The sequence below is a fragment of the Staurois parvus genome, unplaced genomic scaffold (genome assembly GCF_062004578.1).
Source record: "Staurois parvus isolate SC_StPar_1 unplaced genomic scaffold, SC_StPar_1.0 ptg000730l, whole genome shotgun sequence".
NCBI lineage: Eukaryota > Metazoa > Chordata > Amphibia > Anura > Ranidae > Staurois > Staurois parvus.
In genome coordinates this window covers 143,353-165,416 of record NW_028318526.1, presented here as the reverse complement: position 1 = coordinate 165,416, position 22,064 = coordinate 143,353, and the positions used below count along the sequence as shown (strand labels likewise).

At 42.5% G+C, this 22,064-nt stretch overlaps 1 protein-coding gene across 1 annotated transcript in view; it reads right to left on the bottom strand.

Moving 5' to 3' along the window:
• The window catches only part of LOC149445295 (solute carrier family 22 member 6-like), a 97,132-nt gene that overhangs the window by 9,236 nt on the left and 65,832 nt on the right, over positions 1-22,064 (bottom strand). The window contains exons 7-8 of the mRNA XM_089653956.1: positions 14,707-14,921; positions 7,898-8,006 (exon numbers count right to left, since the gene is read on the bottom strand). Of these exons, the coding sequence (XP_089510082.1) occupies positions 7,898-8,006; positions 14,707-14,921 (324 nt within the window). The remainder of the gene's footprint in view (positions 1-7,897; positions 8,007-14,706; positions 14,922-22,064) is intronic.

The window sequence follows — 22,064 nt, the reverse complement described above, 5'->3', positions numbered from 1 at the left end:
TATAGTCTAAGAAGTCGGAAGCTACGAGCATTTCATCACTTTAGTTTCGTAGGATATAACAGGCGCCATTTGTAAATTGGGAAAGCATCTGATCACACCGATCTTGGTGAGATTAGATAATTTAAGGGCACAGGAGATATATTGAGTCTGATAGACCACAGATTTCTGAAAAAAGAATATTGAAGTTATAGCGGATATTTGCATTCCCTGTGATAGCATTAAAAGTGATCAAAAAAGAAAAAAAAAATTAAACTTACAGTGTAAAAATAATTTAAAAAATCAAATTAACTTTAAAAAAAAAGCACCGTCGCAACCCCCCCCCCCCCAACGCACGCACCAGCGTGCTCGAGTGTTGACACCTGTGCCGGTATGTAAACAGCGGTTGTACCATGCATGTGAGGTATCGCCACAAACGTCAGATGAAGGGCAGTAATTCTAGTACTAGACCTCCTATGTAAATCTAAAATGGTATCTTGTAAAGGCTTTTAAAGCGTTGCCTATGGATAGTAAAAATGTATGCAGTTTGTTGCCATTGCACAGGGCATGCACAGTTTTAAAGTATGTCATGTTTGGTATCTATGTACTCGGCATAACATCATCTTTTATATGTTACCAAATAATTGGCCAATATATTGTGTTTTTGTGCATTAAAAATAAAAAAAGTATATTTTTAAAAAACATTTGTGTTTCAAAAATCGCTGCGCGAATACTATGTGACATAAAAAATTGCAGCACCCACTATTTTATTCAATAGGGTGTCTGCTTTAAAAAAAATATATTTGGGGGTTCAAAGTAATTTCCTAGCAAAAAAATACAAATTTTTTTCATGTGAACAAAAAGTGTCAGGTGGTTAGTGATGTGTGACATAAACTTCTAATGCTGAGCATAAAATACCCCCACCCCCCAAAATTACCCCTTTTTTGAAAGTAGACACCCCAAACTAATTGCTGAGCTGCATGTTGAGTCAATAGAAACATTTATTTTTTTCCACAATTACCACAAGTTTTTGGAAAATGATAAAAAAATATATATATTTTTACACAAAATTGTCATTTAAATGATATATTGCTCACACATTCCATGGGTATATGTGGAATTACTCCCCAAAATACATTCTGCTACTTTTCCCGAGTATGGGGGTACCACATGTGAGAGGCTTTTTGGCAGTCTAGCCAAGCACAGGACCCCAAAATCCAATAAGCATCTTCAGGCCTTTAAAGGGCGTTATTTCCTCATTACACTTCCTGACTACCTATCACAGTTTCGGAGGCCCTAAAATGCCAGGATAGAACCAAACCCCCCAAATGACCCCTTTTTGGAAAGTAGACACCCCAAGGAATTTGATAAGAAGCATGGTGAGTATTTTGCAGATCTCGTTTGTTGCCACAAGGTTTTGGAAAATGAAAGAAAACAAAAACATATTTTTTCTTCTCTTTTTTTATATTTCAAAACCTTGTGAGAAAAAATTAGATCTGCAAAATACTCACCATGCCTCTTCTTAAATTCCTTGGTGTGTCTACTTTCCAAAAAGGGGTCATTGGGGGGGGGGGGGTGCTATCCTGGCATTTCAGGGCCTCCAAAACTGTTTTCGGTAGTGAGGAAGTAAAATTAGGAATTTACGCACCTTCAGGCTTTCAAAGTGGTCATTGGATTTCAGGTTCCTGTATGTGGCTAGGCTCTCAAAATTTTTAAAAAACGCAGTCCTCTGTGAATGAGAAACTACAAGTCCCAACACCCTTACCAGCTGTCGGCTTGTAGTTCTCAATGAACTACCACGGTGCTGTGGAGCACTGTGGTAGTTCATTGATTCTTCCTGATAGTATATCTGCTTGCCTGTACAGGCAGGCAGATATACCGACAGGTCTGCAGGAGACCTATATGGCACCAGCGATCAATGGTTTACAGGCTCCTGCAACAAAAAATAACAAACACACACTTTTTTACCTGCAAAAAAATTTTCAAAAGGTGAATGTATCCTTTAATTCCATGTCTAGCATCACTACTTTGTGAGTCAGCTCTCTGCTCACTAGACAGAGGTGATTATGGTTATTCATTGACCAATACGTAGTCTAGATGCAGAGAGATGACCCAGAAAACTGAATTGCTGAGCCAAGAAGATCCATTACTTAAATTGAATCTTCATTTACAAGTGAAAGTACCACTCATCCTTCTCCTCCCCCTCTCCACTAACAAAAGTTGTTTATTTTCTGGGAGTGAACACATTTCTGTGACAGATAAAAGCTCCCACTCTTGCAATTCTCGCCTAGGAAAAAATTACATTAGCTTGGCCTACCTACCGTGTCCGCAATCTCCTGGGACATGTCACACATCCCAGGGGGCTGCGGAACCGATCTGGCTATGCTACCTGATCTAACACATGCACAGGTGAGAGCTGGCTGTAATACATCAAGAAATCACAGCTGTCTCCCACATCCAAGATGGCAGTCCTGGAGATTGTAAGCCCAATGAAGAACTGGCTATGGTGAAGATAGTGCTGGACTTCTCAGCTGTTAACTACATATGTGTTAAAAGCTAAAGTATTTTTTGAGGTGTTAAAATTCTCAAGGTCTCAATCAAATCGAGCATCTGTGGGATGTGTGGAAAAAACATTCTGATCTATGGAGGCCCAACTTCCAATTTACAGGACTTAAAGGATCTGCTACTGACAGCTTGGTGCCAGATGTCATAGCATACCTTCAGAGGTCTAGTGGAGTCCATGACTGAACTGAACTCCAGGCAAACAACTAAGATTTTTCTGTTCATCCAGCCCAGCACAGCTTTGCTCAACACTGCCCTGTCTAACAGGGGTAGGAATCTGTTCCTTCTCAGTTACAGTTACAGGCCCTTTCCCTATCCCCACCTTGTGACTGAACAGTGAAAGGAGAAGTAGCACATTGATGAGTTAATCTCTCAGGCTCTAAGGTTTTCATTCGTCTGTTGTCAGAATGGCTCCTTGTACTTCAAGACATCTACCTCACTCTTTATTATTATTATTATACAGTATTTATATAGCGCCAAAAAGTTTGCTCAGCACTGTACAATATAGTGGGGGACAGTACATGAGGCAATACAGTAACAAAGCAATACACAAGGGGTTCGAGGGCCCTGCTCTTTCGAGCTTACAATCTAGGAGGGAGGGGATAGTGGTACAGGAGGAAGTGGCTGTGGGGGGATGGAGTGGTAGGAGGAGTGGAGGAGATCGGCTGTTAGGTGAGGGTTGGGTAGGCTTCCCTGAAGAGATGGGTTTTCAGGGTGCGCCTAAAGGTGAGGAGGGTAGGTGACAGTCTGATGGATTGGGTTAATGAGTTCCAGAGGATGGGGGAAGTCCCAGAGAAGTCCTGTAGTCGGGCATGGGAGGAGGAGACCACGGAGCTAGAAAGTAGGAGGTCTTGTGAGGAGCGAAGAGTACGGGTTGGGTGGTATTTGGATATCAGGTCGGTGAGGTCATTTGGGGCAGTGTTATGAATAGCTTTGTACATCAATGTTAGAAGTTTGAATTTTATGCGTTGGGCAATCAGAAGCCAATGGAGGGAATGACAGAGCAGAGGGGGGTGGCAGATGCGGAGCGGTTGGTAAGGTGGATGAGTCTGGCCGCTGAGTTCAGGATAGACTGGAGCGGGGATAGTCTGTGATGAGGTAGGCCAATGAGGAGGGAGTTGAAGTAGTCGAGTCATGAGAAAATAAGGGATTGAATGAGTTGTTTAGTAGTGTCTGGAGTTAAGAACGTACGTATTTTGGAGATGTTGTGGAAGTGGAGCCTGCAAGAATTTGCCAGCAATTGGACATGGGGTAGGAAGGACAGGTTTGAGTCTAGAGTGACACCTAGGACTTTGGCTTGCGGGGTGGGATGATGGTGGCGTTATTTGTCGTGATGGAGAGGGTGGGGGGGGTGTGGGCTGGGGGGAAAACTAGGAGCTCGGTTTTGGAAAGGTTTAATTTGAGGAAGTGGAGTGACATCCAGTCTGATATGTCGTTCAATAGGCAGGTGATTCGGGCGGAGACTGAAGGGGTGAGGCGAGGGGTAGAGAGGTAGATTTGCGTGTCATCGGCATAGAGGTGGTAGTTGAAACCGCGGGAGTGTATCAGTTGGCCAAGGGAGGAGGGGTAGATGGAGAAGAGAAGGGGCCCGAGGACAGAGCCTTAGGGGAACCCAACAGAGAGGGGGAGAGAGGGGGAGGTGGCAGTGTTATAGGTAACACTGAAGGAGCGCTGGGATAGATAGGAGGAGAGCCAGGAGAGAGCGGAGTCTCTGATGCCAAGGAAGTATAGTTTATTAAGGAGGAGGGGAGGAGGACTGAGTAGTGGCTATTAGCTTTGACGGTTAGCAGGTCGTTGGTGATTTTGAGTAGGGCGGTTTCGGTGGAGTGTAGGAGACGGAAGCCAGACTGTAGGGGATCAAGGAGGTTGTTGTCATTGAGGTGGGAGCTTAGGCAATTATAGACTAAGCACTCAAGGAGTTTGGATGTAAATGGCAGCAGGGAGATGGGTCTAAGGTTGTTCAGGTCGGTGGGGTCCAGGGAGTGATGTGTGTGTGCTTTAGGGGGGAGGGGAATGCGCCAGTAGAGAGGGAGAGATTGAAGATGTGGGTGAGGGAGCGTAGGATGGAGGAGGAGGAGGGTGACCGGAGGAGTTGTGTGGGAACAGGGTCAGGGGGCAAGTGGTGAGGCGGGCTTCTGAGAAGACCTTAGTGGCCTCTTCAGTGGTAGCAAGGCCGAAGGAGTGAAGTGCTGGGGGGGGTTTTAGTGTGCGGGATATTAGGTGTGGTGTGGGTCAGGGTGGTAGCGAGGTCAGAGGAGGGGAGAGTTGAGGGGGTTATCGTGGGAGGGAGGCTAGGTGGGGAGGTAGATTGAGTATTGGCAATGTCCTTACGGATTGCGTCGATCTTGTTATGGAAGTGGTTGGCAATCTCGTGGGCGGTGAGTGAGGTACTGGGTGGAGGTGGGGGGGGGGGAGAGTAGGGAGTTGAAAGTGGAGAAGAGCCGGCGAGGACAGGTGGAGAGGGTATTGATGAGGGTTATGAAGTAGGCTTTTTTTTGGCGGCATGGAGGGAGGAGGTGTAGGTGAGGAAGGCGGATTTGTAAAGGGTGAACACTTGAGGGGATCTGGTTTTGTGCCATAATCGCTCCAGCTCAATCACTTAATTGCTCTTTGTGCTGCTTCTATCACCTCCTCTCTGAGCTCTGCTATACAGACTATAAAGATAATGCAGGAGGTGAATACCAAGTCAATTTTATTTTTTTACAGTGATTTCCATTTAAAAATACATTTAATGATGTGTTAATGATTAGAGAGCTGCATGTATTGTGTCTTTAATATCTGCTGAAGTTCACCTCTGTGTTGCCCCCATATCAGCAAAACATATTTATACCTACGCTGCAAAATAAACACACAGTTATAAATGTAAAAGGTTTTCTGTTATTAAAGTGTGCAGGATGTCTAATAACTGTAATGTGAGAGTTAAATTAAGCAGTTTCTTTTTTTTGCCACAAGATGGGGATGATGAGCACATTGACCTTCCTGAACTGCTTGGGAGCAGAGAGAATGCTGGGAACTGTATTTTCTGACTAGAGTTCTGACTGGATTTTTCAACCGTCTGTACTGATCAAGGCTGGAGCTACAAGCCACAGACAGAACATCTAGGAAAAGAGGATCACTGTATGTCAAAGGGACAGAAACACAGCTGCATTCCCACTTGCCGTTCAGTCACAGCCTTTCTGAATTTACTTGTTCCTGGTCTGTCATCTGCATGAGGGGAAAAGAGTTGCTTCTGTCTGTCACAGAGAGAAAGAGGGAGGCACAACCACATCCTCAGCTGCCACTCAGAGTTGGCCTGCACACCACACTGCTGACTTGATCCCTTCCACTCTTGTCTATCAGTCGCCTGACAAGGGGGGTACTGCTCCAGTCTGTAAGGAGAGGGGGAGAGGCCTGGCTGCATTCCTAGTTACGGTACAGTCTCCTGATTTTGTCTGAAGATCGCACCACCAACCCAACTTTGCAAACTCTTGCCCATCCGACACCAGAGGGAGAAGAAAATGGCACACCGCACCCTGACTGCTGAACAATTCAGTTCATGCACTAAGCAGTGATGATGGACTCTGTGCACCTAGTGCAGGGGTAAAAAACTGGCGGCCCTCCAGCTACAAGTCACATAATGCCTCTGCCTTTGGGAGTCATGCTTGTAACTGTCAATTATGCAATGCCTTATGGGACTTGTAGTTTGGCAACAGCTGGAGGGCCGCCAGTTTGACACCCGTGACCTAGTGCATTGCACCAGCCTAGATTGCCAGCCACCAAGCTGCTATGGGGAGATCAGCACACCCCAGTCCTCAGAGGGGCCCTTTCATCACTGCAGTCTGTCACCTCAAGTCAAGGAGCTGGTGAGTGGGTTATTGACCTAATTTAGAGTTATCTACCTATACAAGTCATATTACACTCAGTTATCTTTCCTCCTTCCTGGCTAGTCTGCAGGGTCCATACTGACTTTACATCTGTTCAGTCCATTGTCCTGTATGTTGATCTACAGTGTATAGCCAGGGGCGGACTGACAACTCATGGGGCCCCCGGGCAATAGGGGATCATGGGGCCCCTGTGTGCTTGCCCAAACTCAAAAAAGCCTATGAAAAAGGTACCAGGGGCATCTCATGGGACCCCCTACTGACCCCAAGCCCTCGGGCAGTGCCCAAGTTTCCAAATGGTCAGTCCGTCCCTGTATAGCCCACTACCACTACACTGTGTGCAGTTGTGGCCAGCTTTCATCAAGTGTACCAATAACACAAGGGCCCCAACACAGCTGGCAGAAGATCTATACTGAGGACTGTATATTGTTTAGAGATTAGGTCTAATCCACCCATCATTGGTATGCCCAGATATCATAGCTCTATACTCTTGCTACATTAACTATGTGTTGTCTGTTGTCATACACTTGTGGGGAGCTGCAGTTTATGCTTCACATGTAAAAGTTCACTTTTTATTATTGGTGTACATTGTCATTGAAATGTTACCACATACTGTACCATTATACTTTGTGCACCTACTTCTCAAGAGAAAATATATGCTTTTACCTACTGTATAGTCTTGAGTTTGATTACTGGGTGACCTTAAGGTACTGCAAAGTTCACAAATCCAAGCTGCCAAAGGTGACATAACGTGAGGTGTCACAGGGGTTGAGGTCTGATACAGAGCAAGGTGAGAATAGAGGACCCAACACTATTAGCGGGTCCTACGGGGGTAGCTCTACATAAATGTTATGACTATTTCCCTAAAAATGCTTTTCCATACTGTACCTTTTTTGGTTTTATTTTATTCAACTTCCCTATGGAAGATTTAGGTTATAGCTTATCAGAGGATCACAGGTACATATACATATACGCAGGCTTGAGACCTGCTTGGAGAATACTTGGTAGTGTGTTTCTTTTTCTAACAATCAAGGCAATTGAAAGGTTAATGGTCTTACATTCAAATACTGCCAAGCATCAAGCATATATCAGTTTAAACCAAAGTTTTAAAGCCATAATGGTATGCGGTAATGCTTCCACTAAAAGAGAGTCAGATTTTCATTAGTAAAGGAGGCTCTTCTTTGCTTTGTCTGAACTATTTACATTATTTAGCAGGACATCATGTACATGATCTCATTTGGGAGTATCATTAACAGACTTTACTGCAGTTTGGATTGATTTATGAATTAAATGGTACAGTTTTCCCTGTCCTCACAGTAACTTTTTTCCATTGTGTATAGTTAGATGTGGAGGAGGGATAATATTAGAAACCTGAGTTAAAGAAGGCCCCTGGTGCATACACCTCTATATATCTTCATGTATCTAAAATAATGTGAGATTCGTTGGCTTGCTCAAAATCAGCATTGTGTACACCAGGTATTCCCTATTGATATGCTTACCTGAGCACAGTGGGGTAAAGTTCAGGAGTATAAAGGTAGGCACAGACAATGGAAGAGCCAAGAAGTCCCTTGGCTAGTACAGTAAGAGACATCTGCAATAGTATTAAATCTGAAATAAACAAAGAACTATAAATATATGGTCATTCACCTGCAAGGATTTAAACATAAAAGGAGAAATAACACATGAATGAGCATTTATAATGATTCTAATTAATATTTATTAGTAATTTTATTATGTGCACTGTCAACTGAAAAAAATATTCTGATTGTTGCAAACATGGTCCACTTTTCATCATAGTGGAGCTTTATACAAACAGTAAATTACCAAGTGAAAATACACATCAGCCATAACATTAAGATCACTGACAGGTAAGGTGATTAACATTGATTATCTTGTTACAACGGCACCTCAAAGTCGGCGGGATATATGGGGCTGCGTACCCACAGACTGGTCATAGTGCCCATGCTGACCCATGTCCACAGCCAAAAGAGTCTACAATAGGTAGGTGAGCATCAAAACTGGACCACAGCGCACTGGAAGAAGGTTATCTGGTCTGATGAATCATGCTGGGAAACCATGGGTCCTGCCATTCATGTAGATGTTACTTTGACATGTACCACCTACCTAAACAATGTTGCTGACCAAGTACATTCCTTCAAAGTAACTGTATTCCCTGATGGCAGTGGCTTCTTTCAGCAGTAGGCATGTGCGATTCGTTTCGTTATGAATCAAAATTCGGACAATTTCTGAATCACAATAGTAATGAATTTGAAAATGAATCTGAATTTAAAAATGAATTTGAAATGGAAACATATTGCAATAAATACAGTTAGGTATAAAAGTGAAATAAGCTGATAATTCCTACTTAGGCTGTAGAATAGAATAGAATAAAAAAATAGAATTGAATGAATACAGCCCAAATTCAAATTTTGAATTTCAAATCGATTTGAAAATGACTGTTAGGGATCTGGGTATGACCAGAAATGTGTGGACTGACACAGGGAAGTAGCAGGCTTCAAGAACACAGGCGTAGTCAGGCTGGAGAGGTGGAATGGTCAGGCAGGCAGTAAGGTACTGTCAGGTGCCACCTGGCAGTGTCTCTAGCAGCCCACAGCATGGATTTCCTCAGGGCGTGGGGTCTAAGTCCCAGCCTGCTATTCACCAGGGCCCCTGATGGTGGGGATGGACTTGGTGCAGACTGGAACCAGGTCGCGACCCCTGAGTGCGTCCGGCTATAGTAGAGAGTACTGGCAGGGGAGTGCAGGAATGGAGTCTGATGGGAAGAGGCAGGCAGACTTACCAAAGGTGATCCGTGCGGGATGGATCGTCGGGTGAAGTAAGCGTAGTCAGACAGGCCGGGTCGGTATCGTGCGGGCAGCGTGGTACAGGAGGAGCAAGCAGAGAATGGTCGGGGTCACAAGTCAGGTTCAGCAGGTAGCGGGCAGCGCGGTACCAAGGATCAGGCAGAAGGATGGTCAGGCAAGCCAGGGGTTCAACAGGAGATGGTCAGCAGAGGTCAGGATCAAAGCAGGGTCAGCAACAAGGCAGGAACACAGGATACCAGGTACAGGGGCTCATGGGAAACATACACCAAGGCCCAGATCACAGGCCTGGTCATTCCTTATATGCACCTCCTGCAATCAGCCTCAGGTGTTTTGGCTGATTGCAGGAATGAGCCTCTGGTTGCTGAGAGCACCCGCTAGCCAGCCCTGGTACTGCAACCCACAAGGCAGGTTTTCCCACCACTATTGGCGAGTCCATTCCTGACAATGACAAATGTACAAAACAAATCCGAATATTTGAAACAAATTCCGAAGTGAATCATTCTAACATAACAAACATGAAGAAATGAAATTGTTAACTTAACGAACGAATCTAAAAGTAAACACCTTTTTCCATCATGCACATCTCTTTTCAGCAGGATAATGCAACCTACCATACTGCAAAAATGGTTCAAGAATGGTTTGAGTAACACAACAATAAGTTTGAGGCATTGACTTGGGCTCCAAATTCTTCAGATCTCAATCCAAGCATCTGTGGGATGTGCAGGAAAAACAATCCCAATCCATGGACACCCTACCTCACAACTTTTTTTTGGTTGATACTGGATGGACTTTTGTCTTTTTTCAGCCAGACTAACTATGTAACTTAATGGAGTTAAAGGATCAGCTATTGGCGGTTTGGTGGCAGATACCAAAGTATACCTTCAGAGGTCTACTATTGTCCATGCTGCAACGGGTCAGGGCTGTTTTGGCATCTAAAGGAGCTGTTTTGGTTGCAAAGGGAATCTTCTCAATATTAGATTGGTCATCATAATATTATGGCTGATCAGTGTATGTTTGCTATTTAACTAACAAAATTGATTCAGTTCAGACAATATCGTGATTTATATACAAATTGTCAGGGACCCCAGGCTTTACCGTGGCGCGCGGGTCTGCGCATGCGCAGTATGCTGGGGCGCACTAGCGTGCGGGCACTAGGACCTGGGTGCCCGCGATAGCAACGGCGCTCAGGCATGTGCACTCGCGATCGCGGACATGCGCCTGGCACCAATGGGAGCGCAGGACGCCCTATTTAAACTGGATCTGACTGTGCTAAAATTGCCATATGGTCTTTTCCTGTATCCTGAATTCCTGAGAGATTGCCTTGTTGCCGACCCTGCCTGACCTTGATTCGCTGACTGTCTCTTGCTCTGATCCCTGGCTTGTCTGACCATTCTCCTGTCTAATCCTGTACGTTTGATCTCCTGTTACTGAACCTGGCCTTTATTCTTCTGCCTGCCGCTTGTACCATCCTGCCTCCACTGTTACCGACCTGGCCTGTCTGACTTCGCTCATTCCGCCTCCTCACATCAGGCTCACACCTGCTGCGTACCACCGGCAGGTGCTTCTATCACAGCTGGTTGCACCCAGGGGCCGTGACCTGGTTTCGGCCTGCTCCAAGTCCATCCCCACCATCAGGGGCCCTGGTGAACAAGCAGGTCGGGGCTTAGATTCCGCGCCCTGGGGAATCCCGGTCTGTGGAGCACTAGAGGCTACCTCCGGTTATTCCATAACACAAATGATAAACTGCGTAGCCAGGCAATTCACACATACCTTTTCTGTTTTTTATATATTTATATTGCACAATTAATCAAAATACCACTTACCCAAGATAAGTGATATATGATGGTGTTGATCCGAGGCACAGTAAAGCTGAACCTGGAAGTAGCAAAGTGATCTTCTTGGCTGTGCATTTTGGCAGAGGCATCTAAATTACATGGTTAGCTGAGCATAATTCTAAATTTTATTGCTGTGTGTGACCCCATAGAAACATTCCCCACTTTCTACCCCCAAGATATCATGTGTTTCAGAGTGTGACAGGGTGTCACTGGGGCAAGAAGTAAGTTTAGATCTTCCTCAAAGGGCAAAACTATATATTGGGGGCATAATGTTATTAGTCTAATGCTACTGGAGGTATCATCAAAACATGATAAAAAGAAGTACTGTACATCTTACAGTATACGAAACTTTAAATATTTATGGTGTAACACACAATAGAAGAAAAAGGTTAAATTTTATTACATCATATTGATTTTGAAAGCATCTTCTATGTGCTGCTGTGCTCTGCCTGACCTAGCAGGAGAAGTGAGTTATGGGATTATATGACATATATTTTTTATACTTGGAGTGCTATTCCACCCGGGCCTCTTGGGGAGTGTGTGTGTGTGTGTTGGGCTCTATTTGATGACTTCTTTCATCCCTCTCCCTGTTTTGTTTCATACTTTTCTAATGGTATGTGGGATTCGGTCTTTCCTATACCCCACTTATGGCATTGGCATCAGCGTTTACCATTGACACATGGGGGTGGGGGTCAGTTTGTTTCTATTTTATGGCATTTTATTAGTTTTTGTTTATCTATGGTGTTGCTAGCACCCTCTTTACTATCCTTTGCAACTAGTGTGTATGTATATATATATATATATATGTGCGTCCCTGTGTAGTTGTAGTTGAAAAATATTTCCCGAGGGGCCAGGCAGACTTTTCTAGGGCCTCCTTCCATGTGTCATGGTTGTGTTCGCTATTGTCAAAGGTTACTGTCTGACTTTATTTATATTTTGTGTTAATTTAGTCTTAAAATATGGTCAGCATAGTTTGTTGTCTGTGTGTGTTTTTGTTTTATTTGTATTTTTTCTTCTTCTCTTTCTCCCGCCCCCTCCCTTTTCTTTCCTAAGTGGGTATAGTATATTTGATGATAACCTATTTCTCATGTAGTTTTTGCATGTCTATTGTATGTGATTTAATATATGTATTTTATGTAAATAATTTCATCTTGTTTGTATTTGAGATCCCAGGTCCTGATGAATTGGGGGATCCCGCGAAACGCTACGACCTTTACATCATGTTCTCATGACCAACCTATACATATCACTGTTAGTTGGCTGATAAATGTACCTTTGGGTATTGTAAGCCATCTCATGTTGATGTTTTAAACATTTTTCATTTGTATGTTATCTATATGATGTAATAAAATGAACCTTTTTATACTACTGTTGTGTGTTATACCATTGGAGATATATTCAAAGTCCCATATAAGATGTACTTCTTTATGATCATCTTTCTCAAAGGGGAAACTGTCAACTATACTGTTCTAGCATCTGAAATTGCCTGTTAAGTGAAGTGGTCTGCCATCACTTTAATCAGAAGATCAGCCTTAATGTTGTAATGAGCTACAGCTCTGACATCCCTTTAAATGTGCAGGCACTTAATAAAAAAGCATTTCACCAAAGCTGTTCTTACAGGGGATGCCTGAAATCTGATCTCAAGCTATGTGCAAATTTTTGAGAAAAGTAGTCAGCCAATTGCATGATCAGGGTGATGGCAATTCAGAAAAAAAATGTAAAGAGTATGATTCATATGTTTGCAAAGAAGACATTTAGTATTTTGTCAGTTGAAAAAAAATCATAACTTGTGACAGACTAAACTCGTAAGGAGATGGTAAAACATTACATAAATTTTTTTGTAGGAATTATATTATTTACATAGTTACATAGTTGTTAAGGTTAAATAAAGAAACCAGTCCATCCAGTTCAACGTGTGTATGTGTGTGTGTTTATGTCACTATCATTTCCCATATCCCTGTATAGTGAGTTCACTAAGAAGTCCATCTAAAAGTTTTTTGAAATTATCAACACTCCCCACTGACACCACCAACTGTGGAAGGGAGTTACCCATGCTTCCTGCTATAACAGTAGAGAACCATAATGTCAACTTAAACCACTTCACCTCCAACTTCATTGAGTGGTGGCATGTATTCTTAAGAGACCAAAGATTGCATAGTTTACTCCCTATGCTAGAATCATCATTTATATATTTGTATACAGGGGCGGACTGACAACTCATGGGGCCCCCAGGCAATAGGGGATCAAACTCAAAAAAGCCTATGAAAAAGGTACCAGAGGCATCTCATGGGGCCTCCTACTGACCCGGGCCCTCAGGCACTGCCCGAGTTTCCAAATGGTTAGTCCGCCCCTGTTTGTATATTGTTATCATATCATCGCTTAAGTGTCTCTTCTCTAGGCAGAATTAGTTTAATGTCTGTAGTTGTTCCTTATAACTGAGCTCCTCCAGTCCCCTTATCAGCTTTGTTGCCCTTCTCTGGACTGTCTCCAGTTCCAGCACATCCTTCCTGAGAATTGGTGACCAGAATTGGATGGCATACTCAAGATGTGACTGAATCAGAGTTTTGTAGAGTGGTAAAATTTCAGTCTTATCTCTTGAGTAAATACCCTTTTTCAAGGCATGCTAATAGTTTGCTAGCCTTGCATGCTGCAGCTTGGTGCTGAATGCTGTTGCTGACCCTGTGATCTACTATGACCCCCAAATCATTTTCCATCTTTGATTTCTCCAGAAGTTCTCTCCCTTGCAAGTAACTTGCATCCATATTTTTAGCCCCCAAGCGCATTACTTTACATTTCTCAATAATAAACCTCATTTACCATGTAGTTAACCAGCCCTTTAATTGATCTAGGTTTTCTTGTAAAGCTGCTCTAGCCTGTTGTGAAGTTATTGCTTTGTATCATCAGCAAACACTGAGATTGTACTATTTATTCCAACCTTAATATCATTTATGAACAAGTGAAATAGAATTGGTCCTAGGACAGAGGCTTGGGGTTCCCCACTTATAACTCAAGACCATTCAGAAGATATGCTATTCATCACTGCCCTCTGGATGTGCTCCTGTAACCAGTTTTCTATCCAGATACATACACTATCGAAATGCTGTATCAGTACTCTATCAAATGATTTGGAGAAATCCAGATATACCAAATCCACAGGCCTTCTTCTATTCAGATTATATGATTTATTTTAAACAAAAGAGTTCAAATAAAGTCAGTCTTTGGGTTTGTTTAAACGACTAGTCCACCCAAAAGTGATATTTTACTTATACATTGGTGGTGCCTGGTTGGCTTTGGTTTATTATATGTCTCTAATGGAAAGATCTATCTGCCTTATTAGGGGTTCTTCCACCTACCTTTGTGTATTCCAGCACCTTCTGTTGCATTCTCATCAATAATATAAAAAAAAATCCAACAGCTAGAGTGGGACCTCCTTGTAATGGTCACAACAGGTGTACAAACTTATGAACCCAAGTGCAGATATCTCACCAATAGAGTCCCCAGAAATGTGGAAATTTTGGTTTTCTAACAGATAGTCAACAATGACCTTATGTAGCTTAATTCCTATTATTGATCATTCTTTATTTCGTTGACTTATGTTTTTAGGGGAGAATGATAGTCATTGAATATAGGGTTTTTTCCTAAACTTACCTTCAGGAACTGCCAGACTGCATAGTATAAGGATTCCAGACAGAATGAGGAAACCAGCGACTGAAATTCGCCTGCCAATGTAGGCAGCCAGAACTGTACTCAAGACTCTAAATGGTAGCTCCACGGATCCAAAAACCACCTGTACAAGATAAACACTGAGGCCAAACTTCTGAATATCCATTGCCAGAGCAAAGAAGCAGAAACTATTGGAGAACCTGATGTGAAAGAAAAGTAAATACCACAGGTTAAGGAGAAAGTTTGTTCAAAGGTTTCAACATTTAAGCTAAAAATCTATCTGAGCTCTCAACATAGGCCACATAAAGTGCACAGCAAGAAAAAAATTGAAAGCAAGTATTCCTTGGAGGTAGCCTATCCACTTTAAAGGTACAGCCATACAGAAACCCAGCAACACTTATGGAAGCTGAAGCCCCCCCCAGCATGTTTTTGATCTGTACCAAATCTAACACAGCAAAAATGGCAACTACTTGGATCAATTTATATCCTTGGGTATTCCAAGGGAAATTAGGAATATATTTGTATTGTTTGGTAGCTTGCCCTGCCCACGTGTACCTTATCATGTGCTGCTTATAAACTGATCTAAGCACTTAACATTTTTGCTATGTAAACCTGTTGTATGAGCGGAGCACATGTTTATAACACCCATTGAGCCCACCACCACTGGTGTTGAAATGATGCATGAAACCAAAAAACATGCAACCTTTGAGCCTTAGTAAATCACCCAGGTCTATTGACCTACATTGGTAACAGGAGTTTCTTCTGTAGCCAGTGTCTGTATGGTCATAGCCTTATAGGGAACCCATCCAGAGAGAAACACGGTTTCCTGATCTGCAAACTTTTCCTAGGTCAGTGAAATAGGAAGTACTGAAACAGGTGGTTAGCATAACAGCCAAGCAACCAGCATCAGCAATGTCAGCCTCTATGTTTCTTTAAGAAAAGTTTAATTTAAAGAAGATCAGTACTTTTCCCAATCAGGACAAAGTACACTGCTCAAAAAAATTAAAAGGAACACTTTTTAATCAGAGTTTAGCATCAAGTCAATTAAACTCCTGGGATATTGATCTGGTCAGTTAAGTAGCAGAGGGGGTTGTTAATGAGTTTCAGCTGCTTTGGTATTAATGAAATTAACAACAGGTGCACTAGATGGACAATAATGAGACAACCCCCAAAACAGGAATGATTTAACAGGTGGAGGCCACTGACATTTTCTTCCCTACTCATCTTTTCTGACATTTTTTCACTAGGTTTGCATTTGGCTAGGGTCAGTGTCACTACTGGTAGCATGAGGCGATACCTGGACCCTACAGAGGTTGCACAGGCAGTCCAACTCCTCCAGAATGGCACATCAATATGTGTCATTGCCAGAAGGTTTGCTGTGTCTCCCAGCACAGTTATAACAGCATGGAGAATATTCCAGGAAACAGGCAGTTACTCTAGGAGAGCTGGACAGGGCCGTAGAAGATCCTTAACTCATCAGCAGGACTGGTATCTGCTCCTTTGTGCAAGGAGGAAAAGGATGAGCACTACCAGAACCCTACAAAATGACCTCCAGCAGGGCACTGGTGTGAATATCTCTGACCAAACAATCAGAAACAGACTTCATGAGAATGACCTGAGAGCCCAATGTTCTCTAGTGGGCCCTGTGCTCACTGCCCAGCACCATAGAGCTCGATAGGCATTTGCCATTGAACACCAGAAATGGCAAGTCCGCCACTGTAAATGGCAAGTCCACCTGTGCTTTTCACAGATGAGAGTAGGTTCACCCTGAGCAAATGTGACAGATGTGAAAGGGTCTGTAGAAGCCGTGGAGAATGTTATGCTGCCTATAACATCATTCAGCATGACCGTTTTGGTGGTGGGTCAGTGATGGTCTGGGGAAGCATATGGAGGGTCACACAGACCTCTACAGGTTAGACAATAACACCCTGACTGCCATTAGGTATTGGGATGAAATCCTTGGACCCATTGTCAGACTCTATACTGGTGCAGTGGGTACTGGGTTCCTCCTGGTGCATGACAATGCCCGGCCTCATGTGGCGAGAATATGCAGGCAGTTCCTGGAGGATGAAGGAATTGATACCATTGAATGGCCCCCATGCTGGCCTGACCTAAAACCAGAACACCTCTGGGATATCATGTTTCGGTCCATCCGATGCCGCCAGGTTGTCAGGCATGCATACAAGCACGTGGGGGCCAGATAAACTACTGTGTACCATTTTGAGTTGCTGCAATGAAAATTCAGCAAAATGGACTAGCCTGCTGCATCATGTTTTCACTTAAATTTTTGGGGTGTCTTTGAATTCAGTCCTCTGTGGGTTGATAATTTTCATTTCCATCAGATGATGGGGCATCCTTACGTTTCTAACACATTACCCAGTCCATATCAGTATAGATATCCAGCATGATATTTTTCCCCATTGAGATCTGATGTATTTTCAAAGTGTTTCTTTAATTTTTTTGAGCAGTGACAAATGACATTTTTTAATGCATCTTTGTTGGCTTTTTGGATTTCTCTGGCACTAAACCTGAAAGCAAACCTGTGCTTTGCTCATGCAGAGCAAATCAACAGGTAAACTTCAATGTGTTTGAGGATTTGGCTTAACCCTATGCAGGTTCCAACCAGAACCTTGTTTTCCTTGTTTCAAAAAGCTGAACATAGTGCAGGGGAATGAATGAAAGATATATGCTACACTGGATGAGGGCAATAAAGACTGTTGCTTTGCCCTCCATAGGAAAATTTCAGGTTTCTCTAAAAAAAAAATAAACTTGGTGGTTGATTTGCTAAAGGCAAATAGACTGTGCAATTTGCAAGTGCAGTTGCTCCAGAGATTAGTAAATGAGGTAAAACTTTGCTTTGCAAGAGAATACCCTATCACATGCACGAAAAATGTTTAAAAAAACAGCATTTTTGCTTGCACATGATTGGATTATGTAAGTCCCCTGAGCTAACCCTTGTTGACTAAGCTCTGAAGCAATGGTACTTGTACTTGCCTTTAGTAAATCAGCCCCATGGTGTTATATGCTCCAGCCAGTTCTAGAGGATGTTGAATTACAGCATATGGCAACAACAGTTTTGTAAAATTGTTCACTACAATTAAGCCAGAGAGGGTGAACCCATCTGATGGGGCATTCTCAAGGTGGGAACTATCAGTATGCATTGTTTATTGGAATAAAGCTTGATGAAAGAAAGATATGTCATTGGTGTGTGACCTTTACTCTGTAAAGCTGGAGTTCCACTTTGAAAGAATGTTTAATATTATGCAAGTTATACATATTCATTGCTACCAGTCAGATTCCATAATTGACTTGTTACCCATAAAGAGTTAGTCCACTCACCTACCTTTCAGAGGCTTTATAGGTAAGATGTGCACACTTGAATTCTTAGGTCGCCAAACCTGCATGGGCATTATGAAGGGGTTGTTGGATTGTTAACTTGTTTTATACTATATAGAATGCAAAAGAAGATGCTGGTATATGCAAAAGTGAGAGGGAATACCCATGATTTCTAGGTCTAATATTTTCCCATGATGCTAGCTCTGCATCTAATCTTGCACGTTCTTTTCCCAGTTCTGCTTTGCAGAGGATCACAATTAGTTCATAACTACAAATTCAGGTACATATACTACTTGCTTTATAAAATAATTTTAATGCTTTTTCATTGAATACATAACTACATTCATTGATTATTTTAATATCTACTTGGAATTCAGCTGAAAATTGAACCTGTACTGTGCCTATGCTAGGCAAAGTAACAGATTCACTTTAGATGATGCACTGTAAGCATTTAGCAAAACATATTTACTAATGTTCCACCACTGCTCAAGCACCAGTGAGGCCCAGAGAAATACCCCTACCTTTAGGTTTTGGGAAAATGCATCTCATTCTTCTGCCACCCAGTGTTCCTAAGTAATACCATCCAAGCGAAAGAGGGACTCCTTTTAGTTTAGTGTATGTAGGCAAATAACACACCCCTGTCATAACCTCAGTTATGCTAACCACGAAGAATTAGTAAGCAAAATGGGATTGTTAAACCCATAAGTGTTTTTTTTAACCACTACTGTTACTTTAAATTGACCTTTTAAAAGAACAATTGCAATAATGTAAATGTGAAATTGGAGGTTTAGTGCAGTATAACATTCCTGGTAGTTAATACAGTAAGACATTTTTATAAAGGTCTATAAATCAGACCTAAAATAGGGATAAGTAAGGGGAAAAGGTGGTCAGAGAGATTTGCTTCCATACAAGGCAAAATCTTTCTAAAAGAGGGACAGTGGGAAGCTTTGGTCTAAGTGTTGTCACCCAAGTGATTTCACATCGGCACATACCCACGCCAGTGCAAGTGTTGACTTTCTCCAAAAAAATTACTTCAGGAGGCTCTAGCACTGGATGAAGGTAGAGTTGCAGGCAAGAGAGTTAAAGGTATAGATTCAAATTAACAGAAGAAAATACTCAATACTTTTTATTAAAGAGTTTTAAGTGTACTTAGGACTCAATGCTATGTATACAAAAGTAAAAAAAAAATTATATGGACAGTACATTTGAGAAAATATCTCTCTATATATACAGTTGTGTTCAAAATAATAGCAGTCAGACATCACTAACCTGATCAATCACTGTTTTTGGTAGAAATGATATTTCTACACATAAATAATTTACTAGCAGGTGTATTAGAGTAATAGAAATCCAACAGACCCAACAGTCATGACATGCATGCTGCTGATTCTGTGTAATTGAATCACTAATTGAAAGGGGCATGTTCAAAATAATAGCAGTGTGGATTTCTATTAGTGAGGTCATTCATTCTTTGAAAACAGGTGTCAATTATTGCCCTTATTTAAGGAAGGAAGGCAGCAAATGTTGTACATGCTGGTTACAGTGCATTTCTCTCTGAAATTCTGAGGAAAATGGGTCGTTCCAAACATTGTTCAGAAGCACAGCGTACCTTGATTAAAAAGTTGATTGGAGAGGGGAAAACATATAAAGAAGTGCAGAAAATGATAGGCTGCTCAGCTAAATGATCGCAAATGCTTTAAAATGGCAACCAAAACCTGAAAGACGTGGAAGAAAGCGAAAAACTACCATTCGAATGGATAGAAGAATAGCCAAAATGGCAAGGACTCAGCCAACAATCAGCTTCAGGAAGATCAAAGAAGGTGTAAAGTTACCTGTGAGTACTGTTACAATTAGAAGACACCCATGTGAAGCCAAGCTATCTGCAAGAAGCCCCCGCAAAGTCCCACTGTTGAAAATGTGCTGAAGAGGTTACAATTTGCCAAAGAGCACATTGACTGGCCTAAAGAGAAATGGCGCAACATTTTGTGGACTGATGAAAGTAAGATTGTTCTTTTTGGTTCTAGTGGCCGGAGACAGTTTGTCAGACGACCCCCAAACACTGAATTCAAGCCACAGTACACTGTGAAGACAGTGAAGCATGGTTGCGCAAGCATCATGATATGAGGATGTTTCTCATACTACGGTGTTGGGCCTATTTATCGCATACCTGGGATCATGGATCAGTTTGAATACATCAGAATACTTGAAGAGGTCATGCTGCCTTATGCTGAAGAGGAAATGCCCTTGAAATGGGTGTTCCAACAAGACAACGACCAACAAACACACCAGTAAACGTGCAACATCTTGGTTCCAGACCAACAAGATTGACGTTATGGAGTGGCCAGCCCAATCCACGGATCTTAATCCAATAGAAAACTTGTGGGGTGACATCAAAAATGCAGTTTCTGAGGCAAAACCAAGAAATAGAGAAGAACTGTGGAATGTAGTCCAATCATCCTGGGATGGAATACCTGTTCACAGGTGCCAGAAGTTGGTTAACTCCATGCAACAAAGATGTACAGCAGTTCTCAGAAACAGTAGTTATACAACTAAATATTAATTAAGTGATTCAAAGGAAAGCAAAATCTTCAAACATTTTTCAGTTTATATAGTGAATGTTTGAGTTTGTAAAGAAGAATACAAACACTGCTATTTTTTTGAACAGTCTAATATTCACTTTTCTTCAATTTTTTTAGAGGAACAACACAAATTTGATATATTTTTCTTAATGTTTTGATTTGGAATAGAATGTGTAGTGTTTCCAATGCATTTGTGTGTATGGAAATAAAAGCTACTAGAAGGATTTTGAGCTTTTTTCACTTTTTTCAATACACTGCTATTATTTTGAACACAACTGTATAAGTTATACTGACTTTTGTAACAAACAAAGAGTGTCTTAGGCTACGTTCACACTAGCCTTGTGTGCAGGCGGCAGAGAGGCGTTTGGGAAGCGTTTTTACCGCTTCCCAAACGCCTCTGCCAATTCTGCACATTACAGCACATGGTGCTGTTCTAACAGGAGCGTTTGCGTCGCGTCGTGGCAAAACGGACGCCTCTGGTCGAGTCAGGAGGCTTTGAAGCCTCCTATTCTCGTCTATGGTGCCGCTCCGCAAACGCCCGGCCGGCGTTTGCGGTGCGGTTGCGACGCGGTTGCGGGGTGTTTGCGGAGCGGTAACACCACTCAAATGCATTATAGGCGTTTGTGGGGCGTTATTAACGCTCGGCAAACGCCTAGCAACCACGGCTAAACCGCGCATGCGGCGTTTGCGGAGCGTTTGCCGAGCGTTAAAAACGCTCCGCAAACACCGGACCAACGCTTGCCAAACGCTATAGGGGCCTAGTGTGAACGAGCCCTTACTGTCTTGGAATCGGGGCTTTTTTTCCAACAGGAATTTGGTAGGACTCATTTCCACCACCTCTGGTTCTCACCCTCTGATTACTTGTAAACACAGAAGCCTGGGTGTGCAAAGTTGGGGGATGGTGGGAATGGTGCAGAGGCCATAGCTGAGAAGGGGTGAAAATGAGATGTGGATGGAGAATGGAGAGTTAAGGGCCTGTGAATGAGAGCTGAACTCAGCTGTTTGTGGTGTACCCTTGCACCCTGTACATAGTGAACCCCTGAATCCAGGGCCAGTGCTAAACTATTTTGTGCCCTAGGCAAGACCAGCTACTTTCACTCCCCTCTCCAAGCAAAATATAAAAAAATAATTTTTTTACAAGAAGCAGAAAATATTAAATCAGCAAAACATGAAACTGCTAAATTTCTTTTAATTTGCAAAAATAAGTGCCATAAGATGCCACCAGCACCAATAATAAGACAAAATCAGTGTCATGGATGGATTGTATCTGTGGCTGGCAGTGGCAGGGTGACAGTAGCAGTGAGTGGAGGATGATGGATCCACACTCTGACCGATACCATCCTGGAATTCCCTAGGCAATGGGGGTAGATACAATGCTGTGACAACAGGTAGCCCAGCCCAGCACATACACAGAACACCTGAACTGAG